The sequence below is a fragment of the Melanotaenia boesemani genome, chromosome 7, assembly GCF_017639745.1.
Source record: "Melanotaenia boesemani isolate fMelBoe1 chromosome 7, fMelBoe1.pri, whole genome shotgun sequence".
NCBI lineage: Eukaryota > Metazoa > Chordata > Actinopteri > Atheriniformes > Melanotaeniidae > Melanotaenia > Melanotaenia boesemani.
In genome coordinates this window covers 33694220-33712394 of record NC_055688.1, presented here as the reverse complement: position 1 = coordinate 33712394, position 18175 = coordinate 33694220, and the positions used below count along the sequence as shown (strand labels likewise).

The 18175-nt window shown below is 39.9% G+C and overlaps 1 protein-coding gene across 1 annotated transcript; it reads right to left on the bottom strand.

The window, feature by feature from the left end:
* Nucleotides 1–1298: 1298 nt before the first annotated feature.
* mtmr7a (myotubularin related protein 7a) lies at nt 1299–16478 on the bottom strand. The gene is made up of 14 exons (XM_041991057.1): nt 16291–16478; nt 15864–15986; nt 15587–15749; nt 15272–15429; nt 15057–15185; nt 11438–11572; nt 11140–11272; nt 6822–6931; nt 5625–5750; nt 5129–5178; nt 4848–5048; nt 4560–4694; nt 4270–4396; nt 1299–4170 (listed from the first exon to the last, which is right to left on the bottom strand). Exons 1-14 carry the CDS (start codon nt 16312–16314, stop codon nt 3832–3834), a joined length of 1953 nt encoding a protein of 650 aa, XP_041846991.1. The 5' UTR covers nt 16315–16478; the 3' UTR covers nt 1299–3831.
* Between the last annotated feature and the right edge of the window lie 1697 nt (nt 16479–18175).

The following is an 18175-nucleotide window of genomic DNA, read 5'->3' as shown; positions in this document are numbered from 1 at the left end:
CTTAGGCCAGACTTGTATGTGCCCGCGTCCCAGCATATAAATATTTCATATCATTCATAGATTTTATCCAGCCAAAAACTATCTCAAAGTTAAATTTAAGGTAAACAATAATGCAAACTGTAGTTTCTGTAAGATTCACTCAGATTCTGTTCTACATTTGTTTTGGTATTGCCCTTAAGTTAAAACATTTAGCAAAAGTTGTATGTTTTTGTTGTAGGACATATTCTTGAAGATCTGGTATCATTTAAGAAAGATGTGTTATTTGGTAGAGCAGGGGTGTCCATAACCAGTCCTCAAGGCCACAGTCCTAAAGGTTTTCTATGTTTCCCTGCTCCAACACACCTCACTCAAATTACATGGATCCAACAACCTAGGAAGTTTTGCACAATGATTCAGGTAAAAACATCAAAAACCTGCAGGACTGTGGCCCTCAAGGACTGGAGCTGGACGCATGCTGGTGTGTACGTGCATTTTACAATGACAATGCAAAACAAAATTCTTCACCCATTACAAAAGTGTGCCTGAGGAAAAACGAAGGTTCGGGTACTGGACAGGCCTGCCTGCAGTCCTGACCTGTTTACCACAGAGAATTTAGAAATTAAAGCGAGACATGAAGATCCCATAATGCTGCACAACTTAGGATGTTTGCAGTACGAACAGAACAAAATGACATCTGAAAAGCTCCATCACTTATCCTCTGCAAGAATGGCAGCATCAAACACCAAGTGTTCAAAGCCATACTGTCCCAAACTTTGTGTTGTATGCCCGAAATGCATTCCTGGATTTATATCAGCATATAAAATAAAACTGATTATAAAAAGATGTATTTGATAAAAGCTGTAATAAAATACAAGTAATGTTTTTATTATATTAGGCTGCATAATTGTCAGCACTGTCACATCACAACAAGAGGGTTCCAGCTCGAAAACAAAAGCAGCACATTTATATTTGATTTATTCAAGATTTAATGTCCCTTTCTTCCATTCAGACATTTATTTCTAAACACGACTAAATCCATGTGTATTTGTAATCTGAATAAATGGAACATTTAGTTCATGCTTCAGTTAAATAAACAATTATAATATTCTGACAGACAATAGTGTTTTTATTTGTGAAGAGAAGCAACACAATTCCCACAACCAAACATTTCTATCAGTTTGTCAAGCGAGGCTTTGATTCCATCAGAATAAATGAAGTTGTAAACCTCTATTTCGTTATGAATGATATTCTAAAGGTCCAGACAAAAACAAAAACAAGCTTTAAATGAGTTTACTAAAAAGTGAAAAGAAAAAGGTCAGTACAAAAATATCTCATGCTTTACTTGTTCATTTGCAGGTGTGCATCCACAATAACAGGTTATGCAACTGAAATGAGTTTTTATGCTAACTACACATTGAAGATGGCACAGGTATACATGAAGTCAGCAGGGAATCTGCTGCTGTATGGAGTGTGTTTCTGTGTTTACAGTCTGCTGCCTCAGCGGTGCAGATTTTTACTCCACAGCTGATCTGATCTTGGAAGACAACAGGCAGTCGTGTTTAAAGTCTCCTTGTCTTAATGCAGCTTTTGATCAACTAAAAATGTCTTTGTTGCTTAAAATTGTACATCAGGTCAGACTTAAAGGCTTACAGAATCTGATTTCATATCATCATGAAATCAGATTCTGTTTAGCAGTAACATCCGAGGTTATTAGACCAAAATTTGATCAAGCGATTTAATGGATAACAATTAGCAAATACTCGATTCAGGGTCCAGCGAGACGATATGGCATGCTGGTTTAAAACAATCTCTTCCATTCACATAAATCATAAAAAACTAAAACATTAGAATCTAATTTTGTTCCTGAGCTTAATCAGACATGAATGAAATTAAATGAAAAACAATGTTTTTTTTAAAAAAGATATATTCTGCATGTTGAGCATAAAAATGTAAAAAAAAAAAAAAACAATAAAAACTTTAAATTTGTAGAAATGAAAACAGGACATAGTATAAACCTTACTTCTATTTAGAGAGTCAAACTAAAATATTTTATAACTTAGTTATAATATCCAAGATAGCAGAGTATGGTTTTAACATGGTTACACACCTTTAGATTTCAGTGTTTTTTCTCATCCAATTAAAACATGAAATTCTGATAAAACGAAGCAAAAGTGAACAATTTGATTATTGTATCAGTAGTATTTTTTACCTTGGACTAGATTCTATTGGATTGTTGATCATAAAGCAAAGTATTGATATAGATCAATGTATTTTTACAGCTCTCGTCCATTCTGAGGATTAAACTGTAAAGGGCAACTTCAACTGAGGTGAGGATGCCCAAGTTAAACAGCTTCATTTCCACCAGCGGGTCCGGGCTTCTGACTTGTTTTGATAGCACAGCAACATTAAATATGTACGCTTGCCCAGCAGTGTCCAAGGCTGAGAAACCTCACTTTTGCAGCATTTTGCTTTATGACACTTTATCACACACTAGCAACTGGATATCATCACACTGGCCATTTTAAGCACCCACCATGGCTGATGCAGCAAAGTTGAAAAAGTAAGCGATCATTTTCAGAGGAAGCAAAGCTAATGAAGAGAGAGTGACACAAGAAACAGGATAGGAGGCAACATCTGTCTGACGTTAACTGGCTGGAGAGATTAGAGAAGAGCCAGGGTGCAAGACTGATGATGAATTAGCCGTCATTAGGGGGCGCCACTGTGCAAAAGGCCATCAAAGTTCATTTGTGTTTCTTCCAGTAGTGTCATCTGTTATAGCACTGGAAGTAGAACATGTGATGCAAACAAATATGTTTAAGACATTCTGCTGTTTCTAATTTTCTCTATTAGATAATCTAGTATGTCTTAGCATTGCCAAATTCTCTGCACTAATGTCATCTTTAAGTTACTTGAATGTTTTTCATCAGATAATGCCACAATAATAAAATCAGGAGCAGAATGAGTCTAGTTGAGCATTTAACCACAATTTTAGTTGGACTAGCTATTTACATGCATTTAAAATCTGAGCTAACAATCTGTTTTTTCTAGGGTCATCTAAACGTGCTTGCTAATCATCAATCATCAAAAGAAAAAGACCACCCTACTCAACCTGACAGAAAGCAGGATTAAGGGGCAGGGTCAAAAAGGCCATTATGTGATCGATATCCTGCTGTAGACCACATGGATCCAATCTGCTGCAACTAACCCGTAATTTTTAAGAGTAACAAATCCGTTAAGTCCTGTTGAGACCTTATCAAAAATGATGAGTTCACTTCACTTTGGGATCAAATCATAATCCTTACTACTTGACAGCAGAGACCATAATGCACTAGAATCTCAACAACACCATGAGTGCATGAGAGATTTTCTGTTTTTGGCCCTTTGTTACTCCTTTTCCATTAATAACTATCATATTCAAATATATTTCTTTCCCCCTTAGCTAACAGTGTCTTCCACAAGAGTTAAGCCCCCCGTGTTGCTTTAACTACAGCTAAATAACCACTGCTCCATGAAGTCAAATGAATAAATAAACAGTATGAAAAAGCACATTTCTATGCAGACACACACTTATATGGCTTATTAAAAGTCAAAGTTGCTCTTTACTCTTCTGAAAATATTCAGCTTTGTGATTTCTTTTGAAGCTGAATTCACTTACTGATCTAAGAAGTAAAATGAGATCAGCTGTGTGGTTGCAGCAACAAGAAGAGTCCACAAACTACATGCAAACAAGTCCAAGTCAGTTACACAACCAGCCAATAATCAGGTTACCAGTGATGTGAAAGTAGTGTTTGTTCAGTGTTGTTAGACGGAGGGTTGGACTGCGCTGCAGCTTCCAGTAAATGCTACATCCGCTCAGGCAGCAGAGTAAGCTGCCTCATCTGAGTCTGGATCCCTGGTGCTGTCCTCACTGAGAGGTGAACGACAGTTCAGGTCTGCGATCCCAGACTCCTGGTCGCTGCCGTTGGAGAGGCCGGAGTCGGCTGTGTGCTTCGAGTCCTGCTGCAGGAAGAGTCCGCTCTCTGGTGCTTTGGGTGTCTGGGAGCTGCTGGTGACGAAGCCACCGGTGTAGTCCTGAGGCGTGTTGGCCAGAGCGAGGTCCTCGCCGAGAGCCCACACTGTTGGACTCTTGTCAAAGTTGTTAATTTCCAAGGCTACACTCCACCCCTGCTCCTGCTCTAGCTGAGTAATTTTCTATTGATAATGTGAGACACAAACAGAAATCAGCTCTGGATTTTCTTTTCTTTTCTCGTGAGAAACATCTTGCAGTATCGGTGTGAATTCCTGTCATACTTGTTTGTGTGAAGTCAGCTGCTCCTCCAGCTGCTCCGTCTCCTCTCGGATGGTCCTCAGGTAATCCTCCACAGACTGACGAGGATGCATCCCGCGGTCAAAACGGTTGTATAGCCCCCTCCAAAATCTGTACAAAGAGGAAAGAAAGAAAGGAAAAAAACATAAATAAAAGAATCAGTTAAAATAACCCCACGCAAGCCCAAACACAACCTAAATGGGTTATGAGGTCAGCTAGTGACTCATTAAACTGATTTTTTACCATGCTGCTTGAACAATAGGTAAAAACCTACTTGAAGCAGTAGGGGGCAGTAGACGGTCGGAGGAGCCCTTGAGTCTGGCTGTGGTGTGGTCTGTACAGAGGGTTGATGTAGTCTGCACAGTTCGACCACAGATAACTCCACAACGAGTGAGTCTTCTCATGCATTCTGTAAGAATGTCAAATGACAGAGGAAAGGCGGTAAAAAAGTGAAGCCCAGGGATATTCAACTTTCCTGTAGCTGTCCATCTTCTCTCAGAACAGATGTCTGTGTGTGAAAAGGAAAAAGAAGCTAAAGGTGGCAGCAGGTTGTAAATCTCACCCCAGTGCTATCCTCTCCTGCTGGCTGTTGCCAATGAAGTTGCCGTACTGGCAGGAGTAGATGTGGCTGTGAATGGTGATGAGGAGCCTCTCATTGTATTCGAAGGCACAGGGGAGCTGCTCCATCAGCTGCCACACACACTCCAGGAACTGATCGATGATGGGGGACACCTCTTTAGGATCTCCGACCAAGTGGTTGCATCTGGGCAAGAAGTGGATGCAATCAGATGAAGAATCTGCATCCAAATCAGAGATGCAGTGAAACTGATGATTCAGTCAAACCTGTGAGAGAACTTGTGTCCAAATGAGATCCAATCTTTCTCAATCAGGACCTAAATTCAGAGGGAAAAAACAAATATATGTTAAATGCAAGGAATATGACTTTAAATCTACAGGTCCAGACATGACTGAACTTTAAAGACATTTCCTTAACTCTTAAAAGTCAGCTATATCGCCAGCAACCCCGAGCACTATCGCTTATATTGTCAATAACTTCTGAAAAATAATGTCTGTATGTTGACTGTGCTTAAAGGGGTCAAGGTTCTACATGCATTTTTTTACAACCCCTGAAAAAAATCAGCTGCCACACACAGCTGCCCCCCTCCACCAAAAAAAAAACAAAAACAAAAAAACAGACGGACCAACAAAACTACAAGTGGGTTAAAATCTGCTTAAAATACTTAAAGATGCAAATAACAGAAGCAGTTTGGTCCAAACTAAATTAAGAGTAAAGCCGGATGCATTAATGCTGTTGCTTAAACTGAGCAGGAGATGTTACCATGAGTCCTCTGATGGTCCTGTAGTAGGGATCCAGCAGCACACAGGCCAGTGAACACGCCTGGGCCGTCCGGTCCCAACCGTCCGAACAGTGCACCAGGACGCTGACGCCTTCATCTGCAACAGCCTTCACACACACACACACACACACATCAAACACAAAACACTCAAACAGATACAACTACAGGTGCGACTCCATGTTAAAAAAATAATCTAATTAATTAGAGGCTTTGTAAGTAATTAATCTTGATTAATAACATTTTAAATTGCGTAACAACATTTGCCCCAAAAAGCAACATTTTTTTATTTAAATGGAAATAAGTGGACGACTGAATCAAATATTAGACACAGACATTAATATTGTAAACTCAAGCTCCAGCAATGTCTGGAAAAAATGCTTTTAACTGCAATTCAATTCAAAACAGTAGAAAAAGAAATTGAAAATAAAATATCCCTGGCAAAAACTACACAGACCTAAAATCAAAGTGCCATTTTAAGTACTGTAACTACAAGCTCCAGCTGTGATTGAGGGTCTACGACATGTTACAGCTATTTTAACTTTTTAAACGTTTAAAGGCCCATTTACCCTCGACACAGAAGATGGATACGCAGACGGACGGACAGTTTCGCCCGTCTTCTGCGTCACTTATGCATGTAATTTGGTCTGTTTTCAGGGAGCTTAGCTATCCATCGCTTGATGCAGAAGCATTACCACTGAAAATCGCGGGGGGAGTGCTGAGCAGGATAGCTGACATGCAACCAGCGAAAGAAACGAGCCAGAGAAGAAGAGGAGGATCAGGAAGGAAGCAAAAGAAGAAGAAGAATGAAGAGAAATACAACTATAGAAATTGCACGCGCTTTTGAAGAAAGGATTTATGAATATTTCTTCTTGCTGCCAAACGCTGTCTGAAACTGACGTCGGCTCGCGGGCGTGAACTCTGAACTCAGCTCAACATGCTTGTTTGGTGAATTTATGTCTTTATATATTTAATCTTTGAAAAAAAATGATAATCTATTTTGTTTTCATTACAAAGCTGCCATTTGCATCAACATCCAGAGTAAGACTAGACTGCAGAGCTGCTGCTCAGATATTTTCCCACATAAACAAACAATAGCTACATCCCGCGACTCACAAACATCTGGAGCAATATTGAGTGTGGTGTTGAGGCAGACAGTGAGGATTATCCTCCAGACTGACCTTGGCGATGAAGATGCCTGCATCCAACACAGCTTTGATGTGCTTCAGCCAGCCTGAGCTCTCCAGACCCTCCAGGAAGTCGGACATGGAGGGAGAACGCAGTTCACACACTGAAACCACAACACAGCTGTCTCAGTGGCAGGAAACACGGAGCATACCTGAACGCTGGATTTTATGAAACATTGCATTCACTCTCACAGCCCTGATGGCATCAGTATGTAGAAAATCAGGTTTATTTTAGCTTGATGTATGATCATGCATTTTATCCTACAGTTGTAGTTCTTGAGTACAGAAGTGGAAGCAGATCATGATACGACAATGTTGATGCCTGATATTCAAAAAATATATTTTAACCCATAATGAAATCCCTAAAATAGTTTAGACACTGACTAGATGATAGCTTCGTTTCTATATGACTGTCAAATGGTTTAAAGATTAAAAATGTGAATCTGCAGTTTCTGCTCATTAGAAGAGACCAGATTGCCTCGTTGGCTGTTTGGAGGTCTACTGCACCCCCACCTTCATATGTCTTCTTTTTAAGGATGCTCCACAATTTCTCAGTAGGGTTGAGGTCAATGATGATGGCGGTCATTCCATTAGTTTTTCTCCCTTTAAACCCACAGCAGCCAAAGATTAAATGTATTTCTGCATCATGGGATGGAGCGATGTCTTTACTGCAGAAGGAAAGCTTCTTCCTTTTATTCCATGGCAGGAAACGGTCAGAAACTAAACAGCAGAGGCTACCATAAAGGGTCCAAACACCGCGCTCCCCTTTATTCCAGCCCAAAACATCACTGGACCACCTTGTTGACTTTGTAGCCGTGTTGGGACATGGTGGCCACTCAACCATCAAAACCTCTATTCATGTGGACCATTCAGTGCAGCCCGGCATTCATTAGTAAATAAAACTGTTCAAAATGAGTCTTCATGTATTTCTGACTCTGCTGCAAACACCTGCTGCTGCTCATCAGTGGCTTTTTAACAGCTGCTTGCTGAACATAATGCATTTGCCTGACAACATTTTCCTTTACCGGCCCATGACCTTCAGTTTTCCTTAAAAGTTCAGTGTTTTTATTCTATTCTCAAGGCATCGCACTGCTTCACACATTTCATTTGCATTAAGATAATTTTTCTCCAGACTGCACTGAAAATGTGGACCAACCTCCTCATACAGTTTCCTTTAATTAAGCTCAACTGGAAACTAATGATCATACCTGTCTGAGATTGTTATCATTGATTTAAAACAGGAGAAACTAAAAGAGCAAAATCAAAACTGAGAAAATTAAAGTTCAAATGCTTAATGAACTTCATGTGGAACAATGTGGAACATGGTGTAAATACACGATTCATCCCAGTAACTACTCTACTAGCCATGTCTTTTTTACTAGAAGCCAAAACTGATCATTCATGTTATAAATCAGTCATTCTTCATCAAGATTCTTAACAGCTAACCCCAATTTTAAAAGGTGTTTCTTCTCCAATTACACTTAATACACTGATTAAAAAGAACAAAACGGCCTAAAGTAGGCAAAAAAAAAAAAAAAAAACAGTGCAAGATTACAAAGGTGGTTTCTGTCTTTTAAAAATAAAGACACCGAAAAACAGCTGATTTACTATAAATTTAGTTTTCTAGGTAAATATTGCTCATTGTGACACTGGCTTTACTGTACTTTTCATTTAGCAACAAATAAAAATGATATCTTTTCATCTTCAGGCTTCAGTATAAATATTTGCAAGTCAACTCAGGAGAGGAGTAACATGAGCCCATTTTATTAGTTCATTTATCACTCAAACACTCATAGTTCATTGTAAAAAAAGCGAAAACATCAGCTCTCATGTGAAGACACTGATGGAGGCGACAGCTCCTGCAGCATGACTCTGCAAGCAGAGGAACAGGTGAACCAGTTCATTCAGGATTTGGTTTTATAACACTTAGGTGAGCGGACCTCCACTTAGAAGAAATGCCTGTTAGAAGCTGCCAAGCAGGGGAGGGGGTCCTCTAAATCTTGTTGAAGTGTGCAGTCGGGTAGAAAGAGGCCAGCAGACCACGAAAGGCTGGTGCTGTCTCTTAGCATTTAAAGACTTCCCTTGTGCTGCCAGGGGGCAAAGAGTTATCACAACTAAGAACAGCTATAACTTTTCAGACTTGAAATCACATCATTCTCACGCCCTCTGTCTCTCTTTGGGGGATAATGTCCGGGATCGTCCGCTCCAGGAAACCAAAATAGCTCTGAAATAAAATCCAGATGGATTCAAAGTCTTCCTAGGAGCACCCCTGCACGATACCCAGAAATTCTCCAGTGGGCTCATTTGAGGCCTTGATTGCAACGCAGCTCAGTCTGCATGAAAAACCACAGGGGGAGCAAAAGGGTCCTGTTCTGCTCTGGTAACATGACGAAGCTGCAGATTTAACTCTTAAAACTCCAAGCCTTTTTTTTTTTTCCGTTTATGGTCCGGCTTGGTCACAGATCAACAGTGACCAAGCCTTTTCTCCTCTGCATGTCTTGGCTTTCTGAAGAAAAAAATATTGGCATTTAAACAAACACAGAACAGAAACTATTTACATATTTACACTTTTCCCTCCAGCTGTTTTTGCCATTTACATTTAATATCTGCTAATATTTACCTACTATCCTTACAAAACCCTTTTTGATGCTAATTTTTGGTGCCACTTTGCGTCAAAAAAATCTTTTCTTGGCTTTGTTCCAGCCATAGAGGACCATTATTTTGGTTCTTTTCATACAGACATACATACACTCCCTCTCAACAGTTACAGTCTGCCAGTAAAAGACGCCTAGTGCTCCCACCACAACGTGGCGCAAAATCAGTAGCTAGACTCTTCTCCTCTGTTGTCCCCTGGTGGTGGAACGATCTACCAAACTCCGTCCGAAACGCAGAATCCTTTTCCACTTTTAAAAGCAAAATAAAGACTCAGTTGTTTAAGGAGCATTTCCGCACTTAGCTTAAAGGTCCCATATTATACACTTTTTCAACAATTTTATATGGGTGTCAGGAGTATCATCCCAAATTCAGCCGTGGTCCTTAATCTCAGCCTTTCCAAAAGTGGCTCTAGAGCTGTACTGAGAACGGGCTGTTTCTGTGTCTGGACCTTTAAATGTTGATGAGTGGTGCCTTTCCTCACTCCTCAATGGGAAATGATCCGGCTTTCGCTGACGCCCACTCGGTGATTGTAAAGGGTAAGCTCAGCTAGCCGGGGGGCATGAGTCAATGACAGTATCCACTGCCGGGGGGAAAAATGTGATGTCACAAGGTGAAAGAGCTCAGTTTCACCCGTTTCCGCACACATTCGCTAAAAAGTGGAGCAAGCGAGAGAGGAGGCAGAATTTTCTAATTCTTGGGCCTCATACACAGACTATGAGGACACATATGACTGTTAGTAAAACCTTTAGAAAGTGAATTTTGCATAATATGGGGACCTTTAACTTTTCCACTCAGAATGAGTTATAAAGATTTGTCCAGCTCTTTGGCTCAACTAAGTACTGAATAAGCTGCGTGCACTTAAGCCCAAGTTGATATATTGTTCGATAAAATTGTGATCTTGTATTTAAATAAAATGACTAGAAAAAATATATATATATGCACTGCCTCTAGCAGTATATGACAGTACCTGAGTCCAACTGGACTCACAGCAGTCTGACTTAATTATGACGTCCCATCTTGTTTGAATCCTTGCTTGTGTTGTTCTTACTCTCAAATGTAAGTCGCTTTGGATAAAAGCGTCTGCTAAATGACTGCAGAGTAGAATAGAATAGAATAGAATAGAATAGAATATAGAAGTTTCTTGTGACTTGTTCATCTTTGGCTGCTGCTGATTGGACTCTAACGTTGAGAAGTGGTTTCATCATAATTTCTGGGTCAAAATGCAGGTCTCTTAGCAACATAGTAGTGATAGGGATCTTTTTTTCATTATGAAGGTGTGATAAATAATGGTGTTATCATGGAAGACTCATTGTGGATTTGCCATAGAGTCTCTGAATAAACAATACATTTTACTGCTGGATTGTAAACCTTCTGGATAGGATATGAATGCTGGGAAAAACTTTCCATAGATTACCTGAAGGGTAAGCTGTCTATCACAATTTACCCCCACAGAGTAACACACTACCATTCCTGAGAAATGGTTGTGATAGTGCTCGGGGGCACCAGTGATCTAGCAGAGTTGTCAGGGTTAGATAATACACACTTTGTTCCACAAACACTCGTGTGGTGAAGAATTTCTGACAGTAATGAATGCAAAGCTGAGGCAAAACTGTTTGAAATCAGCTAAATAAATCATCTGAGAAAGATAATTAATTACCCTCTAGCATCTTTTGTTGGCTGTTTCTCATCACATGGATGTTCTCGATGCCCATAAACTGGAATTTTATGTTGGAGTAGTTGTCTTCCTTTTCATAGCCTTTTCCTGCAGCCCGGTTTGCGATCGCATTCAACTAAAAAAAGACATTTAACTCGGTAAATTTCACATGTGATTTTACAGACAGACTTCACAGGACATGCAGCTGGTAAAACGCAGCACCCACCTGAACATACAGTACAGCCCTGGACTGTAAGGCATATATTTTTCCAAGTTGTTTCTTAAGACACAAAGGGCTCACCTTAGGCCTGGTGTCCACCACATACATGAAGTCGCTGCGAGGATTGGACCTCAAGATGGCCTCAAGCATCTGCTCATCCTCCAGGCAGCGAGCACTGAAACCGGACAGCGGCTGGCTGCTGCGGCAGATGGCAGCCTGGAGGGAGGCAAGAGGCACTCATGCTTCACACAGGTTTATTTGATCATCAGCCCACTTACAGTGAACTTTTACAGCCAGAACCAAAACAAATCCAGTATGTGAGCGATGGAGTGACTTTTGTCTTTTTTCTTTACTTTCTGAGGTCTTTACACTGGCTGCCGGTCTGTCAGACGATAGACTGTAAAGTTCTCCTGCTGGTCTATAAAGCTCTGGATGGTTTGGACCAGCATACATCAGTGACCTCTTGACCCAGTATGAACCTACCAGAACCCTCAGGTCATCTGGATCCAGTTTCTTATCAGTTCCCAGAGTCAGAACCAGACATGGAGAAGCTGCATTCAGCTTCTATGCTTCACATGTCTGGAACAAACTCCCAGAAAGCCTCAGATCAGCTGAAACGCTGTTTATTTAAATCCAGGTTAAAGACCCACCTGTTCTCTGCTGCATTTCAATAGTTTTTGTTTAGAGTCCAGATCTGCATCTGGTTCTTTTACGTTGGGATCTTTAAACTTGATTGTGTTTTAATACTGTCTTTCCCCACACTGGAACTTTATTTCTTGCATTGTATCTATTTTATTTTAGTTTTTTCTTTCTGTTTTTATTTAATTCATTTTATTTATTTTAATCTTTGTTTTTAAATGATTTGTGTTGCTTTCTGCATGCTGCTGTAATGTTTTATGTAAAGCACTTTGAATTGTCTTGTACATGAAATGTGCTATACAAATAAATTGGCTTTGCCTTCTGATTTGAATAAATCAACCACACAGTTTTTTATATCTCTAGTTAGCAGCCACAAGGGAGGAAGCCAGAAAAGTTTTGAATCCCCTCTCAGGCTTAAGAACCGGAGCAGAGCTCGACAAGCAGGACCCTCAACCCTGGGAAGCTGACCTCGCACACATAAAGCTCTCCCAACTGTCAAATTAAGGCTTGAGATGCTTTATAGATGCTGAGGTTTCTTCTTGCTTTAGCTATATGGCTTTTCCTAATATGAAGAATTGTAGCTAAGATATATACAACAATTTTTATTTATGTTTTGATTGGATTAAAAAAACAAAACCAAACTTATATGTCTTTGCTAAAGTACAACTTATATTTCAAATACTGATACGAGTACTAATAAATCCCATTACAGTTAACTGGTAAGGGGGGTGGACTAGAAAACAAGATGCAGTGACTGGTTAATTGTGTGATGTATGAAATGGGTCATCTAGCAGTCATCCTCTAAATGTAAGGCTTGAAAATTGTCAGAATCTTCATAAAACTAGAAGCACTCAGAGAATAAAGACCTCCACCAAGCCACTGGGTCACTCAAACAAAAACCCAACAGCCCAGCCCTTATTCCACAAACTCGATCCAGAATATCATCATGATCCGGGTCAAACAATGTCACATTATAACATCTACCAATATTTCCTCTTTTTTTTTTTGCAGTAATTCTGGCCATTATCTGATGAGTTAGAAGCTGTAAATATATCAATAGTAAGAATCCTTAAAAAATTCCTGGATCCAGATGAAGATCCGGATCACCACCAAAATGTAATCACTTGTTCCTTTTTTTTTTATTTTTCTTACAGTTTTGTTACTGACAGACAAACTAACATAATGTAAATATATAAAAAAACAAACAAACAACAGCAGACATCCTTGACAAGATGCAGAGGCAGCATTCATCTGGAGCTGCAACTAGAACACGGCCTGTTTGTAACATGGCTGCACTAAATGCAGCGTTCTCTACCAGAGCTGCATCCATGCCAGAATGACCCGGCGTGCGTTCATTATTGAGGCTGTCTGTGGTTGGGGCGGCAGCAGCTCAGGACGAAGAGCAGACATCTTCCAACCGGAAGGTCGTGGATCGATTCCTGGCTTTTCCTGACTACATGTCGAAGTGTCCTAGGTTGTCTCCCCATGTGCCTATCAAGGTATGAATGTGTGAATATGTGAATGTGACAGGTAGTGTAAAGCACTTTGAGTGGTCAAGCTGACTGGAAAAGCGCTCCAGTACAAGTCCATTTACCATTATTGAGCTGCCGACGTTTAATGTATTTATTTAAAGGGGACAATGTGTATTAATGGACATAAAAATGTAAATATTCCAGAATATTTTGTAGTCCCTGGCAGGTCAAGGAATTATAAAAGCAGTTTACAACAATAATGACTGAGAATTAGAAACAAAAATCATCCACACAATCCAAGACTTGAGACATAAGTAAAAGAATAGTCATTGGTGGTTACACGTCTGGTTCCTCTCTCCAACATTTGAGTTTTGTTTAAAAATATTTTGAATGTGGCCCAGTTTCTAATATCAGCTGGGAAGCTGTACCAAACTTCACTTCTTTTAAGAGCTAGAACCTGTGGACTGAACGCTGTGCATCTACAAGGCTGTCTCTAATAGAAGTGATTCACCACTTCAGAGAACCAGCGACGGCGTGCTTTACACCACTGCATCAACACTTTGCATTGCACCTGGTGTATGGCTTGGATGTAGTAACTCGGCCATGGAAACCCGGTCCACGAAGCTCTCTTCACGCGGTTATTGAGCTAATCTGAAGGCCACATGAAGTTTGGAGGCCTGTATCGATTGACTCTGCAGAAAGTTTGTGCCCTCTGCGTACTATGCGCCTCAGCATCTGTGGTGTACCACATTATGGCTGAACTGCTGGTGTTATCGTTCCACTTTGTTGTAATACCACTAAAGGTTCATTCCATGCTAATATTCCCGTTGACTGGAATATTTAGTATTGAGGGAATTTCATGACTGGACTAATTGTACAGGTGGCATCCTATCACCGTAGCACACATTTGTAGAAGAAGTCTGCGTTGATGTGATTGGAACAGATGTTTTAAATGATTTGGATGGCTGAGTGAAAACTTTTGGCAATATAGTGTAACTGCAATTCTTTTAGTGTATTTTAGTTTTTAGATTTCTTTAGTACATTTCAGACATATTAGTGTATTTTGTTTTGTCTTTCAAGTCTTTTAATGTCTTTTGTAATGCAGGATTTCTGGTTGTGTGGGACGTTTTTATGTCTATGTGTTCAGCTAATAACTTCTATATGTACAGCACATTGGCAACTGTGTGTTTTTATGATGTGCTATTTAAATAAAGTGGACTGTTTTTATAAAGTTTGTGTTTTTTGTGAAACAGAAACTTTTGCCTACGTGAGGACGGATGTCGCTGCTATCCAAGGAGTCTCATAAATAATCTCTGCTAAAGAAATGGGCCAATGAAAGCAATAAAAAATATTTATATATCCCTATATAATCCCTTATCAGCATTATTTGTAATTTGGAAATAGAAAAAGACCTTCATGTTATTTCTTTGCTGGGAAGGAGTCAGAGACTAACTGTGTGATTGTTGTTATAATCTCCAGTGCTGACAGAGACACCACAGAGGTCTCAGGTTTCTTGAATGGATTTGAGTTGACATACAGTGAGAAACACACAGAATATCAAAAACAGCAAACAAGTGCAGCCAACTTACGTGATTTTCTTTGCAGTAGTATGAAAGGGCAGGAAATCTGCCTCTGCTTCTGAACTTGGAGCTGCCCAGTATGACTGGAGGTGAGGCAGACTCGGGTACAAACAGGTCGGCAGGGTAAGTGTCGCTCACCTTTCAAAGTGGCACAAAAAGACTCTGAGCAATCCTCCACAATCATATCAGGATAAAAATGGCTCTACTGCAGTCAGCTCACCAACCTTGTAGTCATGGTTGACGGGGGAGAGTTTCCACAGAGAGCTTGGAAGTCCCATTCTGCTGTAATCAGCTTTAACGCTCAAGAAGGTCCATTCCCGTCGTCTCTCCTCCTCATTCACGTTAGGCTTATAGGAGAAACAGTACAGCTCCTTGTAGCTCTCTGCAAGACACATCGGATGAAGTTTGATCAACAAAAGCTTAGAAGCCATAACAAATGTTGAGAATTGTTGCCAACCAATGTAAATGTTTATCACTGAAAACTGTAAATCTGTTTTGCATCAGCGTCACCACATCAGGCCTTTGGTGCCAGAGCTCACCTGGCTGGGAGAGCCGCTGCAAAGACAGGTAGACATCGTGGCATTCCGACTCTCGAGGAATGCTGAAATGAAGAACCTGGAAGTTCTTACAGTGAATGAGCAGAGGACATCCTGAGGCGGTGGCAGCCTGTTTCTCCACGCTGCACACCAAACTGTGAAGCACCTAAGGAAAGGTACAAATAACTCCTGAAGTACGCTCTTCTTTGTAAAGCATGGATCCAGTACTTGTTAAAAAAAACAGACTTGACCTCTGGTAGGTGAATGAGCTGATGCTTACCCATGTCTCATTGCGCTCCCCTCCTTCATTCTCCACAAAGATGCTGTGTGTGGCTGTCAGGTACAGAGTGCCCACTCTGCTCCTTCTGGGAGAGACTTTGTCAAGCAACCTGACATTCTCCACCTGGAATGATTAGAAGAAACAAAAGAAAAAGGGCATCAACTGGCTTCATCATCTACAACACATCATCCACAGCTGTGCGTGTGTTAACCGCTCTGACAGTAAAACACACCCTGTATGATAACTGCACTGCCAACGTGGCCAGCTAGCACATGCCTTTTAACTTAAGGAAATATCATCTTTATTCGCCTCATAACTTTACTTTAAAGTATTTTATTGTTAGTGGGCAGGACGGGTTTCTGTTCAAGTGAAACTGGAGGCTCAGTGCGGAAACGTAGCTAATCACTGCAGTCGGATCCTCGGTTACCTTTGGCAGTCGGATGTGCTCCATCAGCAGTTGAGCTTCCTAAGCCTGCTGAGCGTCTCACAGTATAGTTACCGACACTACAGCATGTGTACAACAGTATGACGACGTGTTGTTGGTTAGCTTAAATGGTTAACACGGTTCGTCTCAGGTAAAACCAGCCATTACACTGTCAGGGATGTCCACATCTGGGCTGCTCCGCCTGGTCCTAAAGCCCGCCTCATACCAGGTTGTAGTTGGCCTTCTTCAAGCTAACGCATATCAAATTACACTCACATCAAGTCCACGCCCACTTCAAGGAACGACCTCTTATGGTTTTTAAGTGGAAAAGGGACTAAATTACGAAACAAACTTAGTGTTAAATTTTTCGGTGCCAAAGTCGCAAAATTGCAACAAGCACCAGGCAAGGTAACATAAAACTACAACGTTTACTTTAAATATAATATTCTTAATTTTCATAACTTTGGAAAGCAGAGCTTGTTTTATTTATACAGTTATCTGTGTGCTTGCTCCTTTTTAAAATAAATTTTTAAACAGAGGCCTGACAGTGGTACCCAGGCCTCCATGTGAGGGGATCTTGTGGTACCATTTGGACCAGGAAAGTCATTTAAGTTCAGGGGTCCCATAGCAGTTTAATTTTAACTCGGGTGAGCCAATCTAGTAAAATAATAGCATAGCATTTCTGTATGTTTCTACATCTCTGTAGTAACCCTAACCCCCTGAACTGACTCACCTCATCATACAAACTTAAGTCAGATCTCTTAAGTAATATATAAAATACATAAGTTATCTCCCTGCTTTGTAAATGTATCTAAGCATAAAAAAGCAACCTCACATGGACAAATTAGAAACTGCTGTTATATAAAATTGCACCAAATGTAATTTTCACATTTACCAAATTCATCCTGTGGGCCAGATTAGTCCCTCTGATGGGCTAGTTTTAGTCCCCATGCAGGCCATCAGTCTGAAACCCCTGATTTAGACCAAATGCATCTGAACAGGCTTTGGAGATTTAGGAAGAAAATTTCATTCATATAAATTTTATTTACATTTCACAGATAAAAACCATAATGTGCTATACAATATATATATATAAAAAAAGACAAAGACAATAAAGGCACATGAACACATGAATACACATTCACAAAACCCTCATTCAACTAAAAACCAGCTTGAATAAAAAGAAAGTGCTTTTTAAAAGAAGTTTTGTCTTTACGTGCATATTGTGTTTATTTATATTTTATTGTTTTATCTCTTTCTCTGTTTGGTTTTGTTCATCTTACTTGCCTTGGAACTAGGGATGGAAATTAGCATGTGTTTCAACATGCTGGATTATAGTACATGTTTAGGTTTAGGTTTAGGTCATGCCTTTTTTTTTGTACTGATGTTTATTAATCTACCCAGTTTGTCCCATAAATAAGTAGAATAAATACATGTTTATGCACACCTCATTTCACCAGTCTGTTAAAAATATAAAACACTTCTTTAATGAAGAAAAGAAAACAAAATGGCTCCATCTTGCAATCTTTAAATATTTGCCTCACTGAACTGCATCAATCAAAGTGTCCATCTATTAACACATTAAAATATTTTTTGCCTAAAACAGGTTTTCATGGAAAAAGACTTGTCATGGACAAGACAGCACTGCTCAGCCTTTTGACAAGTTTAACAGTATTTCCTTAGTCTGAAATTAATATTAAGATGAAGTTAAAAATATTTTAAAAGCTCTCATAGTTTTACAAGACAGCATGGCTTTTTTTACAGCAGTTGTCCCATCTTAGTTGGGAATGCTCAGTTTATTAATAATGGCTAGGTTACACTTAGAGGGTGCTCTTGTTGTCCATGCTGGTTCATTGTTGTGATTTATAAAATAAACTGAGCATTAATG